Raw genomic sequence first — 20,045 nt, 5'->3', positions numbered from 1 at the left:
AGGGGAAGAAAACAGCGCTGGGCAGGGCAGCAGGGTTTGATGCGAAGGTGTTGGCACCCCGGTGTCCTCCGAACGCGCCGGGGCATTCCGCGGGGTCAGAGAGCGAGTCACCAGCCGGTGACACGGTCACCGTCCCCGGCGGGCGGAGAGGCTGCAGGGCCCCCAGAGCTCGGAGCGCCCGTGCGCCCGCTGGGCCAGCAGCCGTGACCGCGGAGCAGCCAGGAGGGCAACCGGGCCCTTCGCAGGGATGAGGCGGTGCTCGCCCCGCAAGGCCGGCGTTCCGCCCGAGGCCGCACGTCCCGCCGCCTCGCCCGGCGCGCAGCCCGCAGCCCGCAGGGCCGCTCCGGACCGTGCCGGGCGATCACGGGGCCGCGGCGGGGCCGGGCGGGGGCGGCGCCCCATCCTCGCCTGTGCGAGCGAGCGCTGACGGCCGGCGCTGGCGGGCTGCTGCGCAGGCGGGGAAGCTGCGTGCCGCGGTCGGAAGGGAGGGGAGCGGAGGAAGGGAAGGGACGGGAAGGGGTGGCCGCGCCGGGCACAGCATGGCTGCCAAGGTAAGGCACCGCCGCCGGCGGGCGGGCGGGCGGCGGCGGGGAAGGGGCCGCGGCGGGGCGCTTGCCGGGTTTGACCTCGGGCCTGTCCTTGAGGAAACCCGAGGTGGCGCCTCCTCCTCCTCCTCCTCGCGGCTCGGCGGCCGCTCGCCGGCGGCCCCGGGGAGCGGGGGGTGGGCAGCGGGCGGCCCCCGGCCGGCGGGGCTGTGTGCCAGCGCGGCGAGCATCCGCAGCTGCCCGCGCTGGGAGCAGCGGGCCTGAGCTCCCCTTGCAGCGCATCGTCGGCGTGAATGACACTGCACGGCGCCTCCCGCGCCCGGGGCCGGGGCCAGGGCCGGTGTCGATGCCGGTGCCGGTGTCGGGGCCGGAGTCGCTCTCCCCGGCGAGGCCCCGCGCTGCGCCCCGGGCACCCGTGCCCTGGCCCGGCCGCGGCTCCGCCAAGCGCATTTGGGCCCAGTGGTGCCTCAGTGAGAGCCCCGCCGCGCCGCTTGTTACACAGTGTGCGGATGCTTACAGATACACGCACACACGTGTGCCACATGCGACACACGCAGCTGCAGGCACGGCAGGATGCAGCGGGCTCTCGGCACGGCGGCTGGCCGGTCCCGGAGTGGGCGCAGATGTTGGCCCTGCCCCGCTTGCAGGCCTTAGCACGAGAGTCCCTTCCTGCTTTTTCTCCCATTTTCTCCATGCACCTTTTTGACCTTCTGTTTCCTATCTGGTTATCATTTCCAGTGATTTTTTACTTCTCAGTGCTGTCCTGTCAGGTGGATACCTGCTGTTTAGGCTTTTTTACTCATCAGAAGGATAAACAAATTAAAATACGTAATTTAATCACCCAGTAATTTAGTCACTCAATATACTCCCATCCCAGGAAAGAAATTAGCCATTAGCTGGATCAAGGCCATATCTAAAGGGAGATAAAATTAGATGTAATGTTGGTGTTTCAAAACTTACTACTTTCTTTAGGTTTCATATTTGAATACTGACACTTCAAAAAGAAATTACTCCATGTCCTTTTACTGAAGTCAGTGATGAAACTTACAACGAGGAAAAATCAGGAAACAAATCTTCCCCAAACAACTCAAAGCACGGCTCAGTGTGGCTGGAGTTGTGTGCTCCTGTATTTCAGCTAGGATATGATAGTTGCTTTGGTCAGCGCCTTTCTCAGTAAGAGTGTAGGTTATCTGAACTGCATGCTCTTTTAGTGGATTGAGCAATATTTGATTCCTCATTGCTAGTGTATATAAAACAGTCATCCTAAATCTTGTGTTCACTGTTTGTGAATCTCAGCTGACCTATCTAGACTTTTAAAAAAATTTTCATTGCCCACTGGTCAGTTACATGTCAGTTACATTTCACCAAACTATTGGTGTTTAAAGATTTAAAAGTCTTCTATTCTGTGGCTTTTTGAACCTTTTACTTATTTTCTCTTCTCCAAGCAGTGGTTTGTAATCTGCAATCCATTTTAACCTATGCTAGTCACATAAACTTTATGTGTAGTTAGTGTTTATGTATTTGGGTAGACATGTGTGCTCCATGCTACACATTTATGTGGTCTCCTTCTTCCTTAAGCTAGATTTCTTACACAGTTCAGATGCCTAAAATCTACACAAGCATATGTTGGAAAGACTCAGCACTTTGAGAGACACTTAATTGAATATTGTATATGTCAGGTTACATGAGGCTTGGCAGAGAGATACCCAATAAAAATAATAATGGCTTAATTGTCATGTCATATGCATTCCTGGTGTATTGCAAGGCAGAGATACAGCTCTGTTCCCCAGGGTGTACAGTTCTCACATAGCTTCCAAGGCAGGCTTCTGGTTTGTAAGCCTAAACACGTTCTGAGAGACTTAGGTTAAAAACAAATAAACAAACAAACTAGAACTGTGAGCAGCTAGAGTGGATTAATTACATTACCTTGTGAGACTTCAAGGGGGTTTTTGTCTTCTTCAGTTGAAACAGTTAAATACAGGTAAATTTCTATTTATACTGAGGTCAGTAGCAAAATGTAAGTAGCATTTTGTACTTTGAGGGTAACATCTGAGCTTAGGATCTGCAAGCACACATATGAATAACTTTGCCACAGAAAGAGCTTCTGGGCCTGAAGTTATTCACATGTGCTTGCAGGCACGGGCCTTGATTTGTGTTCTAACTTCCTCACTGATGCATCTCAGTAATGTTTGCCTTTTTCACCTCAGCCAAACAATGGACTGGTGAGTTAAATGCTTTTTCTAAAATTTCTTTAGTACCTTTTCCTTGCCAGTATCCTGCATGACCGCTTCCTTTAATTTTTTAATTATACCCTTTTAGGCATATGAGTCTTTGGGATTGAATGTAATTGGTCTTTGCTTGCAAGATTTCAAATGTTGACATATTAAGCAAACCCAGTCTCTCAAAAGGAAAACCCAAATGGGATACTGTTAAGGCTGCATAGTTAAGCACTCAGGTATCAAGAAATGGGCATTACAACCCCATTTAATTTCCTTCATTGTATATAGCTCAATATTTGCAACTTACACAGCTTTTTAAACAATGTATGTTACATATCAGTGTCTTTTCTTAAACTTTGAAAACATTTTCTGAAACTGTTTTGGGAAAACCCCGCTATAAATTATATTGACACAAATTTTCAGTAAAAACCAGAGTTGAGATTTTCCAGTAGATTTTTAACCCCATTGGTAATTAAATTATCATCCTAGGTACTGGCTTCTTTTTCTGCATTGTGCAAAAAAAGAGGCTATGTGGAACACCTTTATGGTAATGCAGGTACAAAGCACTAATGCTTCACGTAGTGTGTCCTGCTTATTTCTTCATTTTGAGTGTTTAACGATGCAATCACAATGTTGTTTTTCTGCCCTTTAGCCAGATGGTTCTAAAGACAATTTACGTAGTCTAGCTAATGCCCCTTGCTGTTCACCTGGTGTGTATTTTACAGCAAAATTAAATGTTTGTGTTGAGTGAATGTCAGTTACCCTTGATCCCTATTCTGCTACGAGTTCTGGGCATAGCTGTTGTCTCATGCATGTGCAAAGTGTGACTTGCTGTCTTTTTAAAGTTCTACTGCTTGGCAAAATATAAACATATTTTCAGTGGGAGGTCCTAGGGTATGTGTCAATGAGGCTTCTTTCTGTAGTTGATTTTGCCTTTGCTACTATCCTACTTTGTCTGTTCAACTTAAGGTCAGAAATTGGTATTTGTAATGGGAGCTAGTATATATAATGTTTTTAAACTTTATATTTCATGACCATTACATTCAAAATAGTTTAAAAATACATTAATGAAAATGCCAAACTCAAATAATTTTGATAGAGAAATTGAAGCCTAGTAAACTATAAGAACAGTGGCTTAGCATGGAAGGACGTGAACACCATTAAAGTTTCCCTCTGCTGTGGATAGCATGTGAATAAACTTCTGTAATTGTATGAACTGCGTAATAATGATACAGGAGTTGATTTTTAAATACTGTGGAATGTCTCTGTTTTTAATGTAATTGTTTTTTTGTGTGTCGTGTGTGAACTTTTATCTGTTGGGCATGTACTGGTTGCCCATACTACTCAGAATGTATAAGTTACTTTAAAATCATTGTCTTATGAACAAAGTGAACCCAGACATCGCATGCTAAAAAGGCTAATTGTAAAATTACTGTTCAAGTGAAGGCATGAACCTTACATCAGTACCCAAAGGGACTTGCTTGCATGCTTAATTTTAAGTGCATGTGTGAATCTTTCTAAGACTGTCATAACCACATCAATAATGTAACAAGAGATTTGTTGCTGACTTATGTGACAATATTTGGGATAGTTCTAATGCAAGGTAAAGAAAATTGGTTATGCAATTTCCATGTATTTAACTTTTTTTTAAAATTCTCTTTTCTCTTGTGTTTTTCTGGAACTGTTTATTTATTATGGAAGCTGTATCAGTGGAGTTAAATGTTGTTTCTGGTTACTGCCACATCTACCTTTAAAATCCTAAACCTGGTCACACCAAAAATAGCTAGTCCCCAGGCAGAGGGGGACTTATATGTCTTGGTGTTACTACAGTCAGACATCTCACACTGAACACCCCAGTCCTGCAAGATGCATCGCCTCAGCTGTATTAACTGGAGTTCTGTGAGGGATTGATACCACTGGCCCTGCCTCTACAAACCTTTTTGTCTGCAGAAGCAATCCAGTGCCTGTACGGGATGATGTGAATTAGTGAGGTTTGGGTAAGCAGCGATTCAAATGCAGGCACAACGGCAATGCAGTTCTAAATAAACATGATTGCAAACAACATCAAAACTATTAGATGCTGACACAACCATGCCCCTTTGATTTTTTTGCTGCCATGCACCCCTAGTGTGTCCCTTTGTGCATCATACAGCTCCATTTTGCCTCTTTGTTCAGCTCCTTCTTCCGTGCTCATTTTCCTATGCTAGCAGTAGCATGGAGTGTGCCTGGGAACAGATTAAATTCGCTCTTCTTGCCTTCAATCGTGCCATTCTTCCCTTCCTCCAGCAAAATGGAAGAGAAGAATTGCATTGCATTGGACATGGATTTGGTGGGCCCTCAGAAAAGAAGAGGTGAGGGATTCTGGCATCCTGATGGGCTCCTGTGTCCATGAAAGGAGAGGAGTCCATTGTGGACAGGCTCCAGCCACTCAGTGAGGTCAGTTGTGGAGAGAAAAGTGGTTGGTGAGTAAGGAGAGAGCAATCTGTTTCCCTGAAGCACCACTGAGTTTATGTACTATAGATTTAATAGTGTTATGGCACTTAATAGCACCATGGTAATTTTTTGGATGTGATAGCACTATGTAATATCCACATGGAAAGTCCTGTTGCTAGTCTGTACAGGTCCAGCAGTGCTTGCTCATGTGTAGTTATATTTTCGATCTGTGCAGAAATATGTAAATTCTTATATGTATCATAAGACTCTTCTTTCCACTTTCCCCTCAGAAAAAAACATGCATTTATGCTGTTTATGACTTATTACTGCATCTTGATTTCTTAAGAGACCAGAATTTGCTTGATAGAGGGACATTGAATTTGTATGAGTGCTGATAACTTCAGACTTTTTCTAAGTACAAAGTAGCATGACTGATGACTGCAGCTGAAACAGAGGAGAAACCAAGTCATTTACTCCACTGTCCTGCCTGTTATAGTTTATGTGTTTGGTTTCATTTGGTTTCTTTTACTACATAAATCTTTGTTTATGATGTGTACCTTCAGGAGAACTGGCTGAGTCCCAGTCTCACAAGACTCACAGCATGCAACAGGGCCCACTGGCACTGGCAAGAGTAATCCCAGGAAAGACCCTCATGGAGCAATTCTGCCGTGGAAAAATTCCATACAGCTCTCAGCCGCAGTGGACGCTGAGTTACCCTGAAAAGAAACTTTATTACAGTGGGGTTTTTGTCTCAGTTGAGTTTACCTGTGTCTTTGTACTACTATATCCTCTCTGACCCCACCTTTTCTTACCAGAGCAAGGTGGGGGCAAGAGGTAGGAGGTGGAAGAGGTTGCTTTATGTCTTCAATATGTTAGGTACTGATGGCATTGCATGTTGCAGTTGCCAGTGGTCTTGGCAAGTTTTTGGAACTTGTTCCTTTCCATTATGGTATCCCTGTAAGAGGAATTGCAGGGTGACTTTGCTTCATGTATAGCCTAGGAGCGGGCTACTGGATCCAGCAGTTAAGTGTATACCTTGTCTTTTGTGATGCCTACTGAAAAGTATTTAAAGTTATCTGGATTTTATCACACCGGGAAATAATCTGCTCTTTCTATGCAGCTTTGTGTCGCAGGAGGTTAGAGGAGCTCTTCGAAGTGTGCCTCAAACCACATGTTAAAGGCACTCCTCCTGGAGCTGTAATGTAGACAAGCTTACAGCCCTGAATGATAAAAATGTGTCTTCTGACCAGCTTGTTTAGGCCAATATCTATTTTATTTGTCTATGTTGTCCAAGGAGTATGACAAGGAGGTATGTGATACTGTATTTCCTGGAAGATGGAATGAATGTGCTGCTAAATTTTAGCTTAATTTTTGCTTTTGATCTATGGAATTGCCTCTGCTTTGGCTGTAGAATGGCTTTACCATACTGAATTGAGCCTGTGTGTTTGTTTGGTGCCAAACGTAAACTTGCATAAGGCCTGTAGGCACTACTTGACTCTGCTAATCACGCTGTTTTGCTTTAGCTACAGCATAATCTTCAGGAACTGATGTTTTATGGTGCTAGATAACTATGGCTAGTGAAATGTAAGGTTGCATGTTTTCTGATGCATTCTCTTTCTGGAAAGTATCTGTATATCAGTTATTTGCAGAGAGACAAAGAGGCCATTATAAAAATACTCTATATTCAGTTGCTTTGGAATAAAGCAATTTCAGCTGAAGCTGTGTTAAAACACTTAAAGGAACACTGTAAATGCAGTTTTTAAAATAATGTCATGCTATTTACAAGATCTTAGAAACAGGCAATTGCAATTATATTCTTTACCAAAAATGTTACTTGACCTGAACAAAATCCAGTGTGTTAAAGGATGAAATTGCTCACAAGGAATGGGTTGTTGGCATTTTTCTTTTCCTCTGAAGAGGAAAAAAAGAAACATTTGAGAGAGAGAGAGTGGCAAAGTGACTGCATGTACACCAAACTGTGTGCATCTAGAGAAAAAACCAGAAGAAATACAACTTGTTGCAGGAGTAATCACATTCCTGTTTTTGGATACATGTGAGATCCCTAAACATCAGGTGCTGGATTCATATATTTATGATGTCTTGCATGCCTAGGTAGCCTGCCAGAAGTGTTTTTGTGCTGACCTATATGGTCATTCTTCAAGTCTCCTTGAAGATCTGCCTTACACTCTGGCATGTGGAAACCAGTTTAGAAAGAGATTATTTTTTTGCTGTTCTTTAGACTGACATCTCCATGCCTAACTTTTTCACCCACTTGACTTTGGAATTAAGAAACCTACCAGAGGTGTCAGGAATCAGTACCAAAACAGCCAGTGTGCTCACTAGGGAGCATCTAAGGCAGCCAGTGGGATTTGAAGGAATAGGGATGAAGAAAAGGGAAGTCCCTGGAGGATCTTTAAACAGCAAGGTTTGCACCTCTGTTTCAGGCAGGGCCATTGCACTGTGTTGTTATAATGCAACACAAGGACTGGGGGTAAGATGTATGGGCCAGAACCTGATTCAATTTCTAGCCATTATGGTACCCTGCTGAGAGGGGGCAAGATTTGCATTTTGCATGAATGATGCCTCCAGCTGCCACAGCTTCAGAGGGTTGCAGCCTGGTGCTCACTGCCAATGTGCATTAGGCGTGTTGCATGTGTGGTTGCTGGGCTCCTGGTCAGTGTGTCTGAAATGTCTGTACATGCTCAAATCAGGGCTGCGACAGTTCTGGATGTGCACCTTGATGAGACTTCTGGAATCCTAAAACATTAAATTGCATGTGACTTTCTGTTTGTACAAATGGGATGGTTTGTGCATCATGCTGTGACTAGAGGTAGTGGAATGTGCTAATGGATCACAGCCTCAGAGGCTGAGCAAAGTGGAGTTTGTAAATACACAAACACAAGTTTTATCTGTAGAGAGTGCACTGAGATGGGCAGCCTTGTTCCCACACAGACAGATCTTTAAAAAATGCTTCTAAAATCTTAGTATCATCACTACTCCATAGCTTTAGGATCTTACTTATTCTTCTTTGAAAGCCAAGGCTAGGCTAGACCAGGCATTTAGGACTGGTTCTTTGCCTTCCTGGTGCTGGGCTGACTGTTCTCTGCTCTGATACCAGGGCTGAACTTGCTTCTCTTGGTTGGGTTGGTGTGGAGAGGTACCTGTTTGTTTCCTGAACTGCCAGGTCACTGCAATTTTTAAAAGCTGGCACTAGCTGTGAAGTTGTGATTTCACTAAGTAATGATTCAGTGGCCATTCTAGGGTAGTGCTGGGGTGAATTGAACTGACTGGGGAAAAAATGCCACAATTTTTTTTTTTCTTTTTTTAGTGTATATAAATTGGTTTTGTTTGCATCAGATCAGATCAGTTCCCTAGTACAGTTCACAGCAAAGCAGTTTAAAGAGTTATGTGGATGGCACTGAGCACAGAAATACCTTAAGCTGGAAACCTGTGAAGGGTTGTTTAGTGTGACCACTATAGGAATATTTACTGCTGTGCATTTATAGATACTTTCATATTTTCCACTGCTTGGCAAAGAAATAAGAAGGCAGGGTTTTTTACTTTTGGTAAGTGGTTTGTCAGCTATGGTTCATGCTGGGATAGCCATAGAGGTTGTAGGGATTTTTCCCTGAAGGTAGGAGGTGTGGTGCAAGAATGTAACCATGCGGATGTAACTGTAATATTGCATAGGCAGAATTGTGAGATTGTCATAGAACTAATTGGTCAACTAATTACCCACTAGTTACTTATGTGCCAGTGGGCAAAAATTTAAATTGAAAGATGGAAGGTAAAAAATGGAACTGAAACGCCAAGAAAGCTTTGTCATAATTTTTCTTTTAAATGGTTATACTCTTTTAAAGTGTTTTGTCCCATTTTCTTGGTATAGGCTAATACCTGGACTGATAGGAATATTTTTTAAAGGATTTTTCTGAGTAAGCAGAAGTTAAAAATCAGCCTTTCCTTGCAAATGGTTTCTACTGTTGTGTTACTTTTTTTTAATGATATGTCTCTGATTGGCTTATTTATGTATTCAAAAGTGACCTGACTTTGCTGTAGAAGAAGTAACTGCCACTTGCTTTAGGCAAGTTTGTGGTGGGTTCTGCCTTGATTGACCAGCCTAGCTGGTCCCTACGTATTTTTCTAAAAGTGCCGATCAGTCTTAGCTCAACTCTACACTCAGAAGATGACTGCAGCCTTAGTCTGTAGGAGTCAGGCAGCTGGTGAAATTCTAACTCTGAGAAATTAAATCCTAACTCTTCAGAAATGTGGGAAATTAAAGGAGGATGACTTTGATGACGGATGCTGAAGATGAGGGAACGTTGAGAGCCGTGCAATAATCTGTGTTTTATTTTCCTTTGATTGGTAGTTTTTGAATGATTGATACAGATGTGAATTGTTAAGCATTCTGTCATTTTATGAATTATCCATATTAAAATGTGTAAAGGTCAAAATGAAAAACAAGGCTACAGAGAGGTTTCATGCATTTGTGGTTTAGGTTACTGTTGCCTTTACAACTTACGACCTTCACACGCCCTTGGTCTTGCTCCCTGCTAGCCCAGTCCACGTTAGCATCAATAATATTAGTTCATCCCTTTGGTAGAAGACCTGATCTCAAAGGCTCTGGACCAGACCTAGAAGCAGGGTACTCTGAGAACAGACACCTTAGACCTTTTCTGGGATTTGTATTTGTGTAAGTTTTTTTTTCTGTTATGTTTTTTTGTTTGTTTTTTTTTGTTTGATTTGGGGTTTTTTTTAATAACCCAGATATCATATTTGGAAAACTTAAGCAATCTAGGTTTATTGTAAATAGTACTACCCCAACTGATGATTGTTTTAGTGTTTCCATTCTTAAGTGACAAATTTTCTTTACTCTGTACATCTCTGTAATCTTTTCACATTTTCGACATTCACACTGTTAATATTTAAGGTGACTGTGATTGCAATGAATAGAACAGGTAACCTCTCTTGAGACTGTTAATTCTCACTCCACAAACTGTCCTTAGGACAGGTGAACCCTTCCCAGCCCTAATAGTGCTGTTTGCATTATTACTGGTTCTCTTTAGTGAAAGCCAGGTGCAAATGATGGAAAAAGATGTTAACACTGCATCTTATTGCATACAACTGGTTAATTAAATTTGATGTAGTATGGAGAGAAACATAGTCGAATATTTATTCAGACCTGTAAGCTTACCTTTTGTCAAGTGCAGTGCTTTGCAGAAAGCTAATAATGAGTGTACTTCAGCACCTCTTTTGGATATCTAGGACAGGATTGTCTGGAAGCAAAATAGACTGATCAGGGAGGCAAATAGTTAATGTCATGTTGTAATTTGAAGAAAAATCCTTTAGAAATTGAGCATTTTTAAAGCTCATTAAATGCTTTTTGACCAGCATATATTATCTGATAGAAGCTGCCGGAATACAGAATTAAATTCACCTGCTAAGGTCCAAGTTCTGGTGAGCTGGCAATAATAGTCCTAGTCCTATCTGTAGAACTATTGTTAGATTATATTGAGATTAGCCACAAATAATATAGCTGGAACTTGATTGTTTCTACTTTTCAAAACAGAAATTTCAAAGAATAATTTTACTTGAAGGGTATTAGCATTACACTTAAAGGGTGCAGTCTTTAAATTATTTTCCAGTCTTCAGGTCCCACTGTGAATCAATCCCATGTGAAGATAATGTACACTGTAACTCTTAATGTCTAGTTTCTTTTTTAAAAAAAATCCATCAGTTTAAACATTTCAGGGCTTTAAAAGGTTATTTTTGCAATTATGGAGACCTATCAGAAGAGTAATACATGTGGTTTTTACAACTATGATTGTTATGGCCTTGATGATTAGAGTAATTGAAGGATTGAAAGAGTAAACTTAATTTCAAAGCTAGAATACAGGAGATGTTGTGTAGCTAGATGACCATAGTTATTAGCCAACCTTATAAATAAGTAGAAGCAGAGTTTGTGTTCTCTCCTCCTACAGAAGAGGAGACTGAGGGGAGACCTCATCACAGTCTTAGAACTTCCTTGTGAGGGGAAGAGGAGGGGCAGATACTGGTCTCTTTGCTCTTGTGACCAGTGACAGAACCCAAGGGAAGAACCTGAAGTTGTGTCAGGGAAGGTTTAAGTTGAATATTAGGAAAAGGTTCTTCACCCAGAGGGTGGTTGGGCACTGGAACAGCTCCCGAGGGAAGTGTCACAGCACCAGGTCTGACAAGAGTTCAAGAAGTGTTTGGACAATGCTCTCAGGCTCATGATGGGGAGGGCATTGTTCAGTCAATGGGGATGGCCCTATGCAGGGACCAGTCCTGTGCAGGATTGGACTTGATGATCCTTGTGGGTCCCTTCCAACTCACCATATTCTGTGATTCAGATGTTTTTGTGTAAATAGTATTCTGAAGTATCAAAACCATGGCTTTTGAGTTAAACAGCTGTTGAGCAAGTCTAAAATAAATAATTCCTGAGCAGTTGTGGAACTGCACAGGGAGGGATGTGTGGGGGAATCAAAGTCTGAGTATTTCCTATGCAGCTGAACAAATGTCTTCAACTGAAAACTTTAGGAAAAGATGAGAACAGAGATGTAATATAGTTGAATTTCACTTGCTGTTTCCCCAATAGAGTTTATTATTTTTCTGTTTGTGACAGTGATTTTGTTGGCGCTTCCTTTGTAATTGGAATTTGATTTACTGGAATCAGATTGTTATGTAAAATGCCATTGACCAGAGACTTTTCCAGCTCCATGCACTGTTTTGTGTTTATCTTTTCACACTTTTTGGTTTCTGTAGGTGAATACTACCTGATCTTTATTCACTGAGGATTTAAAAATGTTCTTTCCTGGAGCCAAGCTTTACTTCTAGCTGAGGAGATAAATTTAAACTTAATAGGAAATGGAAGGTTCAAAGAAGGTTCTGTGGCAGGTTGGAGTCTTTTTTTAGAGCTGGCTTTGCAAAGAGATGAAGGGAAAAAATTAACTAGCACTCACTGTGCTTTGTTTTTCATTCTGACATTGTGTACAGGGAAAAATGCCTGTAGATTTCAGAATATGGAAGGGCACATATTTTTCTTTCCTGATGATGTTTACCCACTACTTAAAAATGCACTCAGTCAACCGGGAGGAGGCTTTCACAAGGATGATCTTAAACTAAATGCCAATCATCCAGCTAGTAGGAGGAAGAAATTCTAATTGTCTTTATATTTTAGTTGCTGTTTCTTATCCCAACTTCCCTGAACTCTCTCAGCCAGTAGAATCATCATTTTGTGGGGGGTTTTGGGCTTTTGCTTCAGCCAATGGATATTTAATTCTGGGAAGTTATCAAAAGTGCCCACTTCATCAAAGTAAAGCAGTAAATTAGAGTAGTTTTAAAGAAATAAATTAGAGCAAATTATTCAGTGTTGGAGTAGCTTGAGCGGCATCTGACTAAATCTTTCATCAAAGGTTGATGGGTGTTAATCAAAATGCAGGTAACATCTCCAAAACGTGAAAGGCCGTCAGGAGGATCATGACACAAATATTCTACGTCTGTACATGCAACTCTGGCTTGGAGGTCTGTGTTCAAATGTGTAGACATGTGGTTTCCTATACTGAGAAATAGAACCTCCTGTCTTAATGCCTCTTAGTAGTGCATGTTTATGGAGTGGCTTTGTTTTTGTTTTTGGTTTTTTTTTTTGCAGTTCTTTTACACCAGGTGCTCTCTACATCTGCTTAGGCAAGTCTGGAGTCTGGTGTGGGCTCTTAGTGTGGGATAGAGACTGGGATGTTGCCTCATATTAGTAGCAGGGCAGGAGTCTCCCTACTTAAAAGACTTAATTGCAAGATATGTCCTGTAATAGCAGTCATGTATTATCATCTGTCCTTTGTTATTTGACTTTCCTGTCATATCTGTCCATTGTATGACCTGATGTGTAGGTCTTATTTTAGGATAGAAGAGGTCTGAAAATTAGTATTACTGAATACAAACAGCAGACTTCATTACTATTGTCATTTTTCTCTGCCTTGGAAATGCAACCTATTTCCAGTCTTCCCTGAATCCTTGGCTGCTAAAACCTCTTGGTCACGTATTTTATTATTGTAGTTCTTTATCATGTTTGACAACTACTATTTGATGAAACATCGCTGATTTAACAGATCTTTGACAGAAGAAACCTTTAAGTGAGGCGCTGAGTATGAAAAGCCATTAGAAAAACACGGTATGTAAAAATACTGCATCTGCCTGATTCCTCTCTCAGCCCATTGTGCAGTCTGAATCTGACTAGAGAAATCTTCACGTGTTTGGGAGAAGAAATTTTTGAATAATTTCACATTTCCATTAAAATAGTTTTTGTCACTGACATCAAGTCAGCCTTCCTCCTTCCTGTCACTTCACCTGTCTAAGACTGCTTGCCATTGTGTGTCAGTCTAACTGGAAACTACTTTCTAAAGATCATGAATTAGTCCCATGTTGATGCTGTTCAAAAGGAAGAAAAACATGGCAACAACAAACTTTATACAACTGCTTTTACTCTGTTCACAGATCTAGATCAGTCACTTGGTCTGAATCTTTTCTGTCAAGACTAACTGTTGTGAAGCAGCAGGTTCAGTCTTTTCTGCATTGTGAAGATTATACTACAGGAGTTTTGAGCCTCTTTTGTCTCCATAAGTAAAAGAGTGGTGTAAAACTCTTAATGACTGTAAAACTCTTCCAATTTGCTTTTGGTTTTCCATTACATGTAACCTGTAGGTTCAGTATCTCAGGTATGAGACTAGCCAAGACCAGAATACTTAATTCTCAAGTGTGCAAGAATTCAAATTCTTTATAGTTGAAATAGCACTTAATAGTTCCTTATTCTGTGTGCCTTTAACAAGCTCATAATAAATCAGCTTTTCTCCCTTTTCCTGTGGATGTGTGACGAGCAAAGGAAGTCAAGAGAGAACTGAACTCTTGAAAATTATGGAAATATCTTAGGAAAATATGCACAGAAAGACTGCCAAATACACTTATTTTCCTCTAGTGTTTTTATGAAGTTTTATACAGAATATGTGCCTACAATTGTTTTGTAGCTTTGGAAACCTGGGGTTTTGTGTTGTATATGACCCACAATTTGATCAAAGAAAGGTATATATAATGAAAACTAGTGTGAGATCTCCTGGCTTTTCTGTTCACTGCAGATTTTCTGGGGTAGTGTAGGTTGTGAAAGCTGTGAGGTGTAATCACTGATTGATCACCCAGCTTTTTTTTTTTTAGGTAAAGCATTATTTTTTTTGTTTTTCGAAGTGCAGGATCAAGTGATCAGAAAGAGGTTTTTTTGGAATTCTGCTACAGTTTTGACAGTTTGGGCTAAAAAGTAGGATACTGTGGGATGGCAGACATGCTGTTCTGAATTCATGTGGGGATGTCAGGGTGCTGACATCAGACCAAGTGTCCAAGGAAAGAAATGGAAAAGCTTCTGGTTACCTGAGGCATTAAAAGAAAAGTGCTAAGTCTTCTCTAGTGTCTTAGACACTGCTCTGTGTTTGTTAATCTGGTATTTTTAGAGTTTAGTTTGACTGCAATGCCCTCAAATCAAATGGAATTCCATTTCTTGGAAAAAAAAAAAATGTTCAGTATTGATTTCCCCTCTGCTAAAAATGCTTTCCTGAAAGTAATTTTAAGGATTTTATCTTTAAATTCCCATCTTTAAATCAAAATGTTCAGTTTGACATCATCATCATCATTATTTCCACTGCAACCAAGTGATCTCACAAAAACATTCGGAGGGCAATGCAGCAGAAGTAAATTTAATGTTTTAATGAAACAGTTATTTCTTTATGCAAATACCTGTGATAAAATAGACTCACAGATGAGAAGCCAAAATCATTCAAGCTAAAATCAGAATAATTTGTAATTAAAATGCTGAAAATGTTTCCACAGTTTCTTAAGGAAATGAGGAGATTTTAATTATTGTTGTCAGGTATCTTACAACTCAGGTGAATTTTGGAGAGTTATTGTGAACTCTTTAACAGTTTTGACTGAGGTGTGGCAAGTCAGTGGCAGATAAACCCGTAGGGTTACAGTGACAGCATTGCATAAAAAATATAGGTCTTCACTGGTTTATTTTATATTCCCACTTGAAACTGTAAATTATTTGCAAGTACCCTCTTTGGTAGCTTCACTTTTCAGTTCAGATCTTTAGCAAGAATGAAGGTCACACAACCACAGTGTCCTGTGGCAGCTGTGTAATCTGCTAATATTTAAACATCAAGCAGTTGTTTGTTGTTAATATTGAAGGTAAGAATTGTGAAATAAAATGTTAAACTGCCTTTACTTTGTACTCCCTGTCTTCAGGGAGATTATGTAATAAGTTTAAACGAAAACCCATATGGTGCTAGTTGAACAAACAGTGCTACCCTTGTTTACAGGCAAAAGAGAGTGTGTTTGCAAACACATATTTTGGCATATATATTTTAGAGATGACAGGTAAAAATCTTTAAGGGAGAGAGATACTTTGTTAATGTGAAAGTCCAGGTTTTCCATAGTCAGAGGCTAATTGACATGTTTGTGTGGGAAAGGTGGATAGTTACTGTGACGTAGCTTTCACAGACCATGGCTATGCTTCCCATGGCCCAGTATGCCACTGTGTTGAGTGCTGTAGGGATATAAAAAAGAAAAATAAATAACATTCTTTTTGTGTTTCAAGTAGGAAAGTGCTACCTTTTTCCCAAGTGTGTTCTGGAATGCTCCTGTTTTTGTTAGCTATGGGGAGGGGTTCCTGACCACAGGACTTTAGCTTTTCTTTGAGTCTCACCATTTATAGCCTTTTAATAACTTTGCTTGATGTGTGTGATGTTGTTTCCATTGTGCAGGTGTCATTTGTTCTTTTTAAGTTTGTGGATTGGATCCATACATGCATAAGGATTTATGCCCACTCCCACACCCTTTGCAGTTCTCTGAGCTGCTGAAGTGTAGCACTTTGAATAGAGCTGAATAGATGAAATTGATTATAAACAGGATCTTGAAAAGTGAACTTCGGTCTTCGAAAAACAAAACACAACACTGAAACAAAACACATTTACCTGTCAGTTATTCCCACATAATTCCTGTTGTGCAATTATTGGTCAGTAATCTTTGGATTGTGACTTTTCTTGGTGGAAGAACCACTTTAGGCTGTTACAGCTGCTTTGTGCTATGACAGGGGAAAGTGAGTGTTTGGGTGGTAGTTGGGGTCTGAAGCTCGAAGCCAGGTGAAACCAGGAGTGATTGTCTCCATTAAGCTGTGAATTGTTGGGAACTTTGAGCACCATGAGTGTGGGTACATTGGAGGGGCTAACTAACTTGTCTTGCATTCAGAGATGGATCTCTCAGAGCTCACTGTTTCCCTGTACAGCTGTGAGATGATGCTTCCTGAGGGTGCCACCTCCTGAGAACCATGGTGTCAAATGGCCTTTTGTCTTGTTACCTACCCATTGCTTCATCCTGCTTAAAATATGTATTTTATGTTAATAACATTGAATGCCAGGTAAGATTCATGCTGCCCTAATAGTCTGCCAGTTCTCTCTTCCAATTTTTTTAATGATAACAGTGTCCTTCAGTATCTTCATTGTCTGCTTTCTTCAGAAACTGCTTTCAATCCTGCAGTGGTTACACTGGAGAATTTTCCTATTCTTTGCTGCTCTGGGTGAGATGAATGTTTTTCTTCTAGATGTAACCCTCTAGAAGCCAAATTGCTGGAACTGGGATGATTGCATTTGAAAGATGAACATGAAGCACTTGTTGTCTTGAGCTTACAGTCAGTGCACTGGTTGTACATTACCATTATTGTTGTAACAAAACATGCCCTGGGAGAATCAAAAGGGAAAGTCTAATCTGGGCTGAGGTAGCCACCAAATATGTTTCATCAGGTTCATAATTCTTAGATATGACTCTCTTTCTGAAAGGTGTAAGGAAGTAAAGTAGCAGCATTAACATCTATAATATATAATCTCATCCATCTAGGATGAGCGGGAGTGGGTATTTTTGAAACATACTCATGACTGGATAAAAAATGTCACTTGACCATTCTCAGCAGCTCCTTTGAAAATAAACTTTTTATTGAAGGACCCCTAATATATCCTATGTAGAAATATTACATTCTTCAAGTGAGTGGTGATCTCTGGTTTGCTGAGATACATGGGAACATGTTAATACTGCATAATGGCCATTGCAACATCACTCACTTATGTATAGTTGGATCACTGCCCTGAATAAAAATGTGTTGTAGAAGAGCTATGAGACAATAGGGAATATTACTTTGAGGGAGAAGTTACAGTCACAGTGTGGTAGCACTTTATGATGGATAGATAGAGTGATTGGAGAACTGGGCTTTTTCTGATAGTAACAAAGAAGTTTCTGTTTTTAACAAAGTTTAGGTTTTCAGGTTCAGTTTCTTACTGTTGTGTAGTGCATCAAATTTGTTCCAGGAATGATAGCTGTTGTATCCTTGTCCTAGTCTGGAGGCTGGCTATGAATAGTCCAGTTTGTTCCTAACTCCATTTTCTGATAAGTGCTTAAAGTTTGAAGTGGTTTGTGTTGGGCACAGTATGGTGCTTTTTCCTTTAGTTAAATTATTTCGCTAAGCAATGGCAATGCCTAGCTGTTTTTACCTTTGTATTGGGATAGATTTACTGTCCTGCTGTTTTCCAGGTCTTTAAGAACAAAAACTGTACAAGTACACACTCAAAAGGTATTTTCACATAGCATCAATTAGCTAATCTTGGAAATTCTTGTAGCAGTTTTTCTTAAGATATGCATTACTCCCACCTTGGTTTCTGTACCTACTTGGAAGTAGATTTGAACAAACTGGACAAGGATTTTCCTGTGTGTATATAATTGGTAACTGTGTGTTGATCCCTGGTGAGTTTGTGTGCAAAAATTCTGTGGTTCATTGGGAGTCTCCTTGTGTGAGAACCATCTTATGAACAAGTCATCTGCATTTGCTCTGGGACTTTGAAAGTAGGATCAAAGCTGGAAGGTAATTGCACAAATAAAGTAGGTTTGTTAGCTTTGATGCACGTGGAGGAAGTGAGGCTTCCACCTCCCATGGTGTAGAACACTGGGAATTGCCCAGAGATTTATAATTATGATGAAGTGAAGATGGATATGAATAGTTTTGCTTGAGATATGCTGTCTTTGTTAGCTGACAAATTAGTTTTGCTTCACCAGTGTGTGGGGTAGACTCAGCACAACTGTCTAGTTTCAATAGTGCTTATTCTGCATCTCTTCATGCTCAACTAGTCTGTAGGATATGAAAAGATCCTAGAGAAGATTGTTGATTATTGTCAATAGCATTCATTTATCTCAGCTTTGCTAGGTGTTATTAGACAAAGGAATGCAGTAACTGCTGCTTAGTGTAGGGTTAGACTTTTGCAAAGTGTAGTTGAAATGTTTGACTGTGAGGATGAGAACTGCTTTTAGAAAAGAAAGGTTTTTGTCTCAAGGCTGATTGTGCTCAGACTGATCAGGCTGGATGTACCTACCTGCTAGGCAGAACTTCTCTTGCTGTTCTTCTTACCCTAAGGGTTTGGGCAGATATGCCAAATGCTATCTGAACTGTATTTTCCTAGGAGAAATACTCAGTTTACTGTTAAGGAGGTCTCTTGAGAAGGTTTTTGATCTGCATTCAGTGCCAGCTCTCCTTGCAATTGTCTGATTCTCTGCTTGGTGAGCTGGTCCACATCTTGCTTGAAATCTTGAAATGTCAAGCTCTGTGTAGTTCACATTCCACTGTAGATCACAGTAAAGTTCTTTTACTGTAGAAGGAAGGGCAGTTCTTTTGCTGAGGTGACAATATGCATGTTGGACTAACAGAAAATGCTTATTGAGGCAGCTGAAACAGGAGACAGTGCCCTGCACACATGCTGATACAGAGCACTTGTAACTTAGGATATGGGTATGATGACGGAAAGCGACCAAAGAGAGTTGCTAGGTTAGGAGAATGATTATATATGTTTATGGTAGTATTAGTCTAAATATGGAAGAAAGATGATTCTCATCTACATGAGCAGGTCAGTTGTAATAAGATAAAAACTGGAGTGTTGTCTTGCATAATACTTAAATAGTATTAATGGGTTTGTGGTCTGAATTCAGACTTGGCCTGTAACTGTGCTCTGACTGGTTTCCGATATTCCAGTCACTCATTTAAACAAGAATGTAAGGTCAAACCCCAGTTTGATCTCCTTTGGAGTTGCACATTTAAAGTGTATATGTATACTTTTAGCCAGAAGGAAACATTATGATGATCTAATCTGACCTCTTACATAAACTGGGCCACATGTGTTTGAGTCTTACAGGTGGACTCAATAACTTGTGATGAAATAAAAGAATACCCCTACAAGACATAAGGTTTCAATTTTAATTTGAGGTCTTGTAGTGGTATGAAATACATTGCATTCTTAAGTTGTGTTTAAGAATGGATGAACTTCTGAAAAATAATCTTAATTTCAACACAAGTTGCAAGAGTTTGTGATCACTTGTTGAGCCTTTCATCAAACATCTTTTCTCTGTATGTGTCTGTAGATGGTGTTCTCTAAAACTGAACAGACTGAGCTCACCATTGTCAGCTCTGCCACAGCTCTGGCTCTCTGCTTGGAGAAGGACAGCTGTCCAGCATCTTACCTGCTCGGTGTCAGGAGGTTTTAAAGATACTGAGTTGTGGGGGAGCAACCTTACCTCTATTTTTCCTTCACATCTGCATTGTATTCAGACTAAACCAAAAGAAAGAAAGAACATTATCTCTTTATCTTGGATTAGGACTTGCTGTTGTTGCAATAAACTTTCTGGAATATTGTAGCAATTCCCAAGTATTCCTGGATCATAATCACCTTTCTACTCTATTCAGACTGTGGGTACCAAAATGATCTTA

General features: G+C 40.8%; 1 protein-coding gene across 5 annotated transcripts in view; it reads left to right on the top strand.

Moving 5' to 3' along the window:
- The first annotated feature begins 449 nt into the window (after positions 1–449).
- SLC25A13 (solute carrier family 25 member 13) overlaps positions 450–20,045 on the top strand; it is a 98,140-nt gene continuing 78,544 nt past the window's right edge. Inside the window, exons 1-3 of one of the 5 annotated variants that reach the window (XM_064410627.1) lie at positions 525–551; positions 2,753–2,767; positions 6,492–6,506. In XM_064410627.1, the coding sequence (XP_064266697.1) occupies positions 540–551; positions 2,753–2,767; positions 6,492–6,506 (42 nt within the window). In that variant the 5' untranslated portion in view covers positions 525–539. Of the gene's footprint in view, positions 552–2,752; positions 2,768–5,074; positions 5,201–6,491; positions 6,507–20,045 lie in introns of those variants that run through there. The other 4 variants (XM_064410635.1, XM_064410625.1, XM_064410646.1 and 1 more) reach the window with 4 other exon arrangements.

The sequence above is a fragment of the Passer domesticus genome, chromosome 1, assembly GCF_036417665.1.
Source record: "Passer domesticus isolate bPasDom1 chromosome 1, bPasDom1.hap1, whole genome shotgun sequence".
Classification (NCBI taxonomy): Eukaryota; Metazoa; Chordata; class Aves; order Passeriformes; family Passeridae; genus Passer; species Passer domesticus.
Note: the sequence above shows the minus strand (reverse complement) of the source record. Positions and strands in the feature narration are given on the sequence as shown.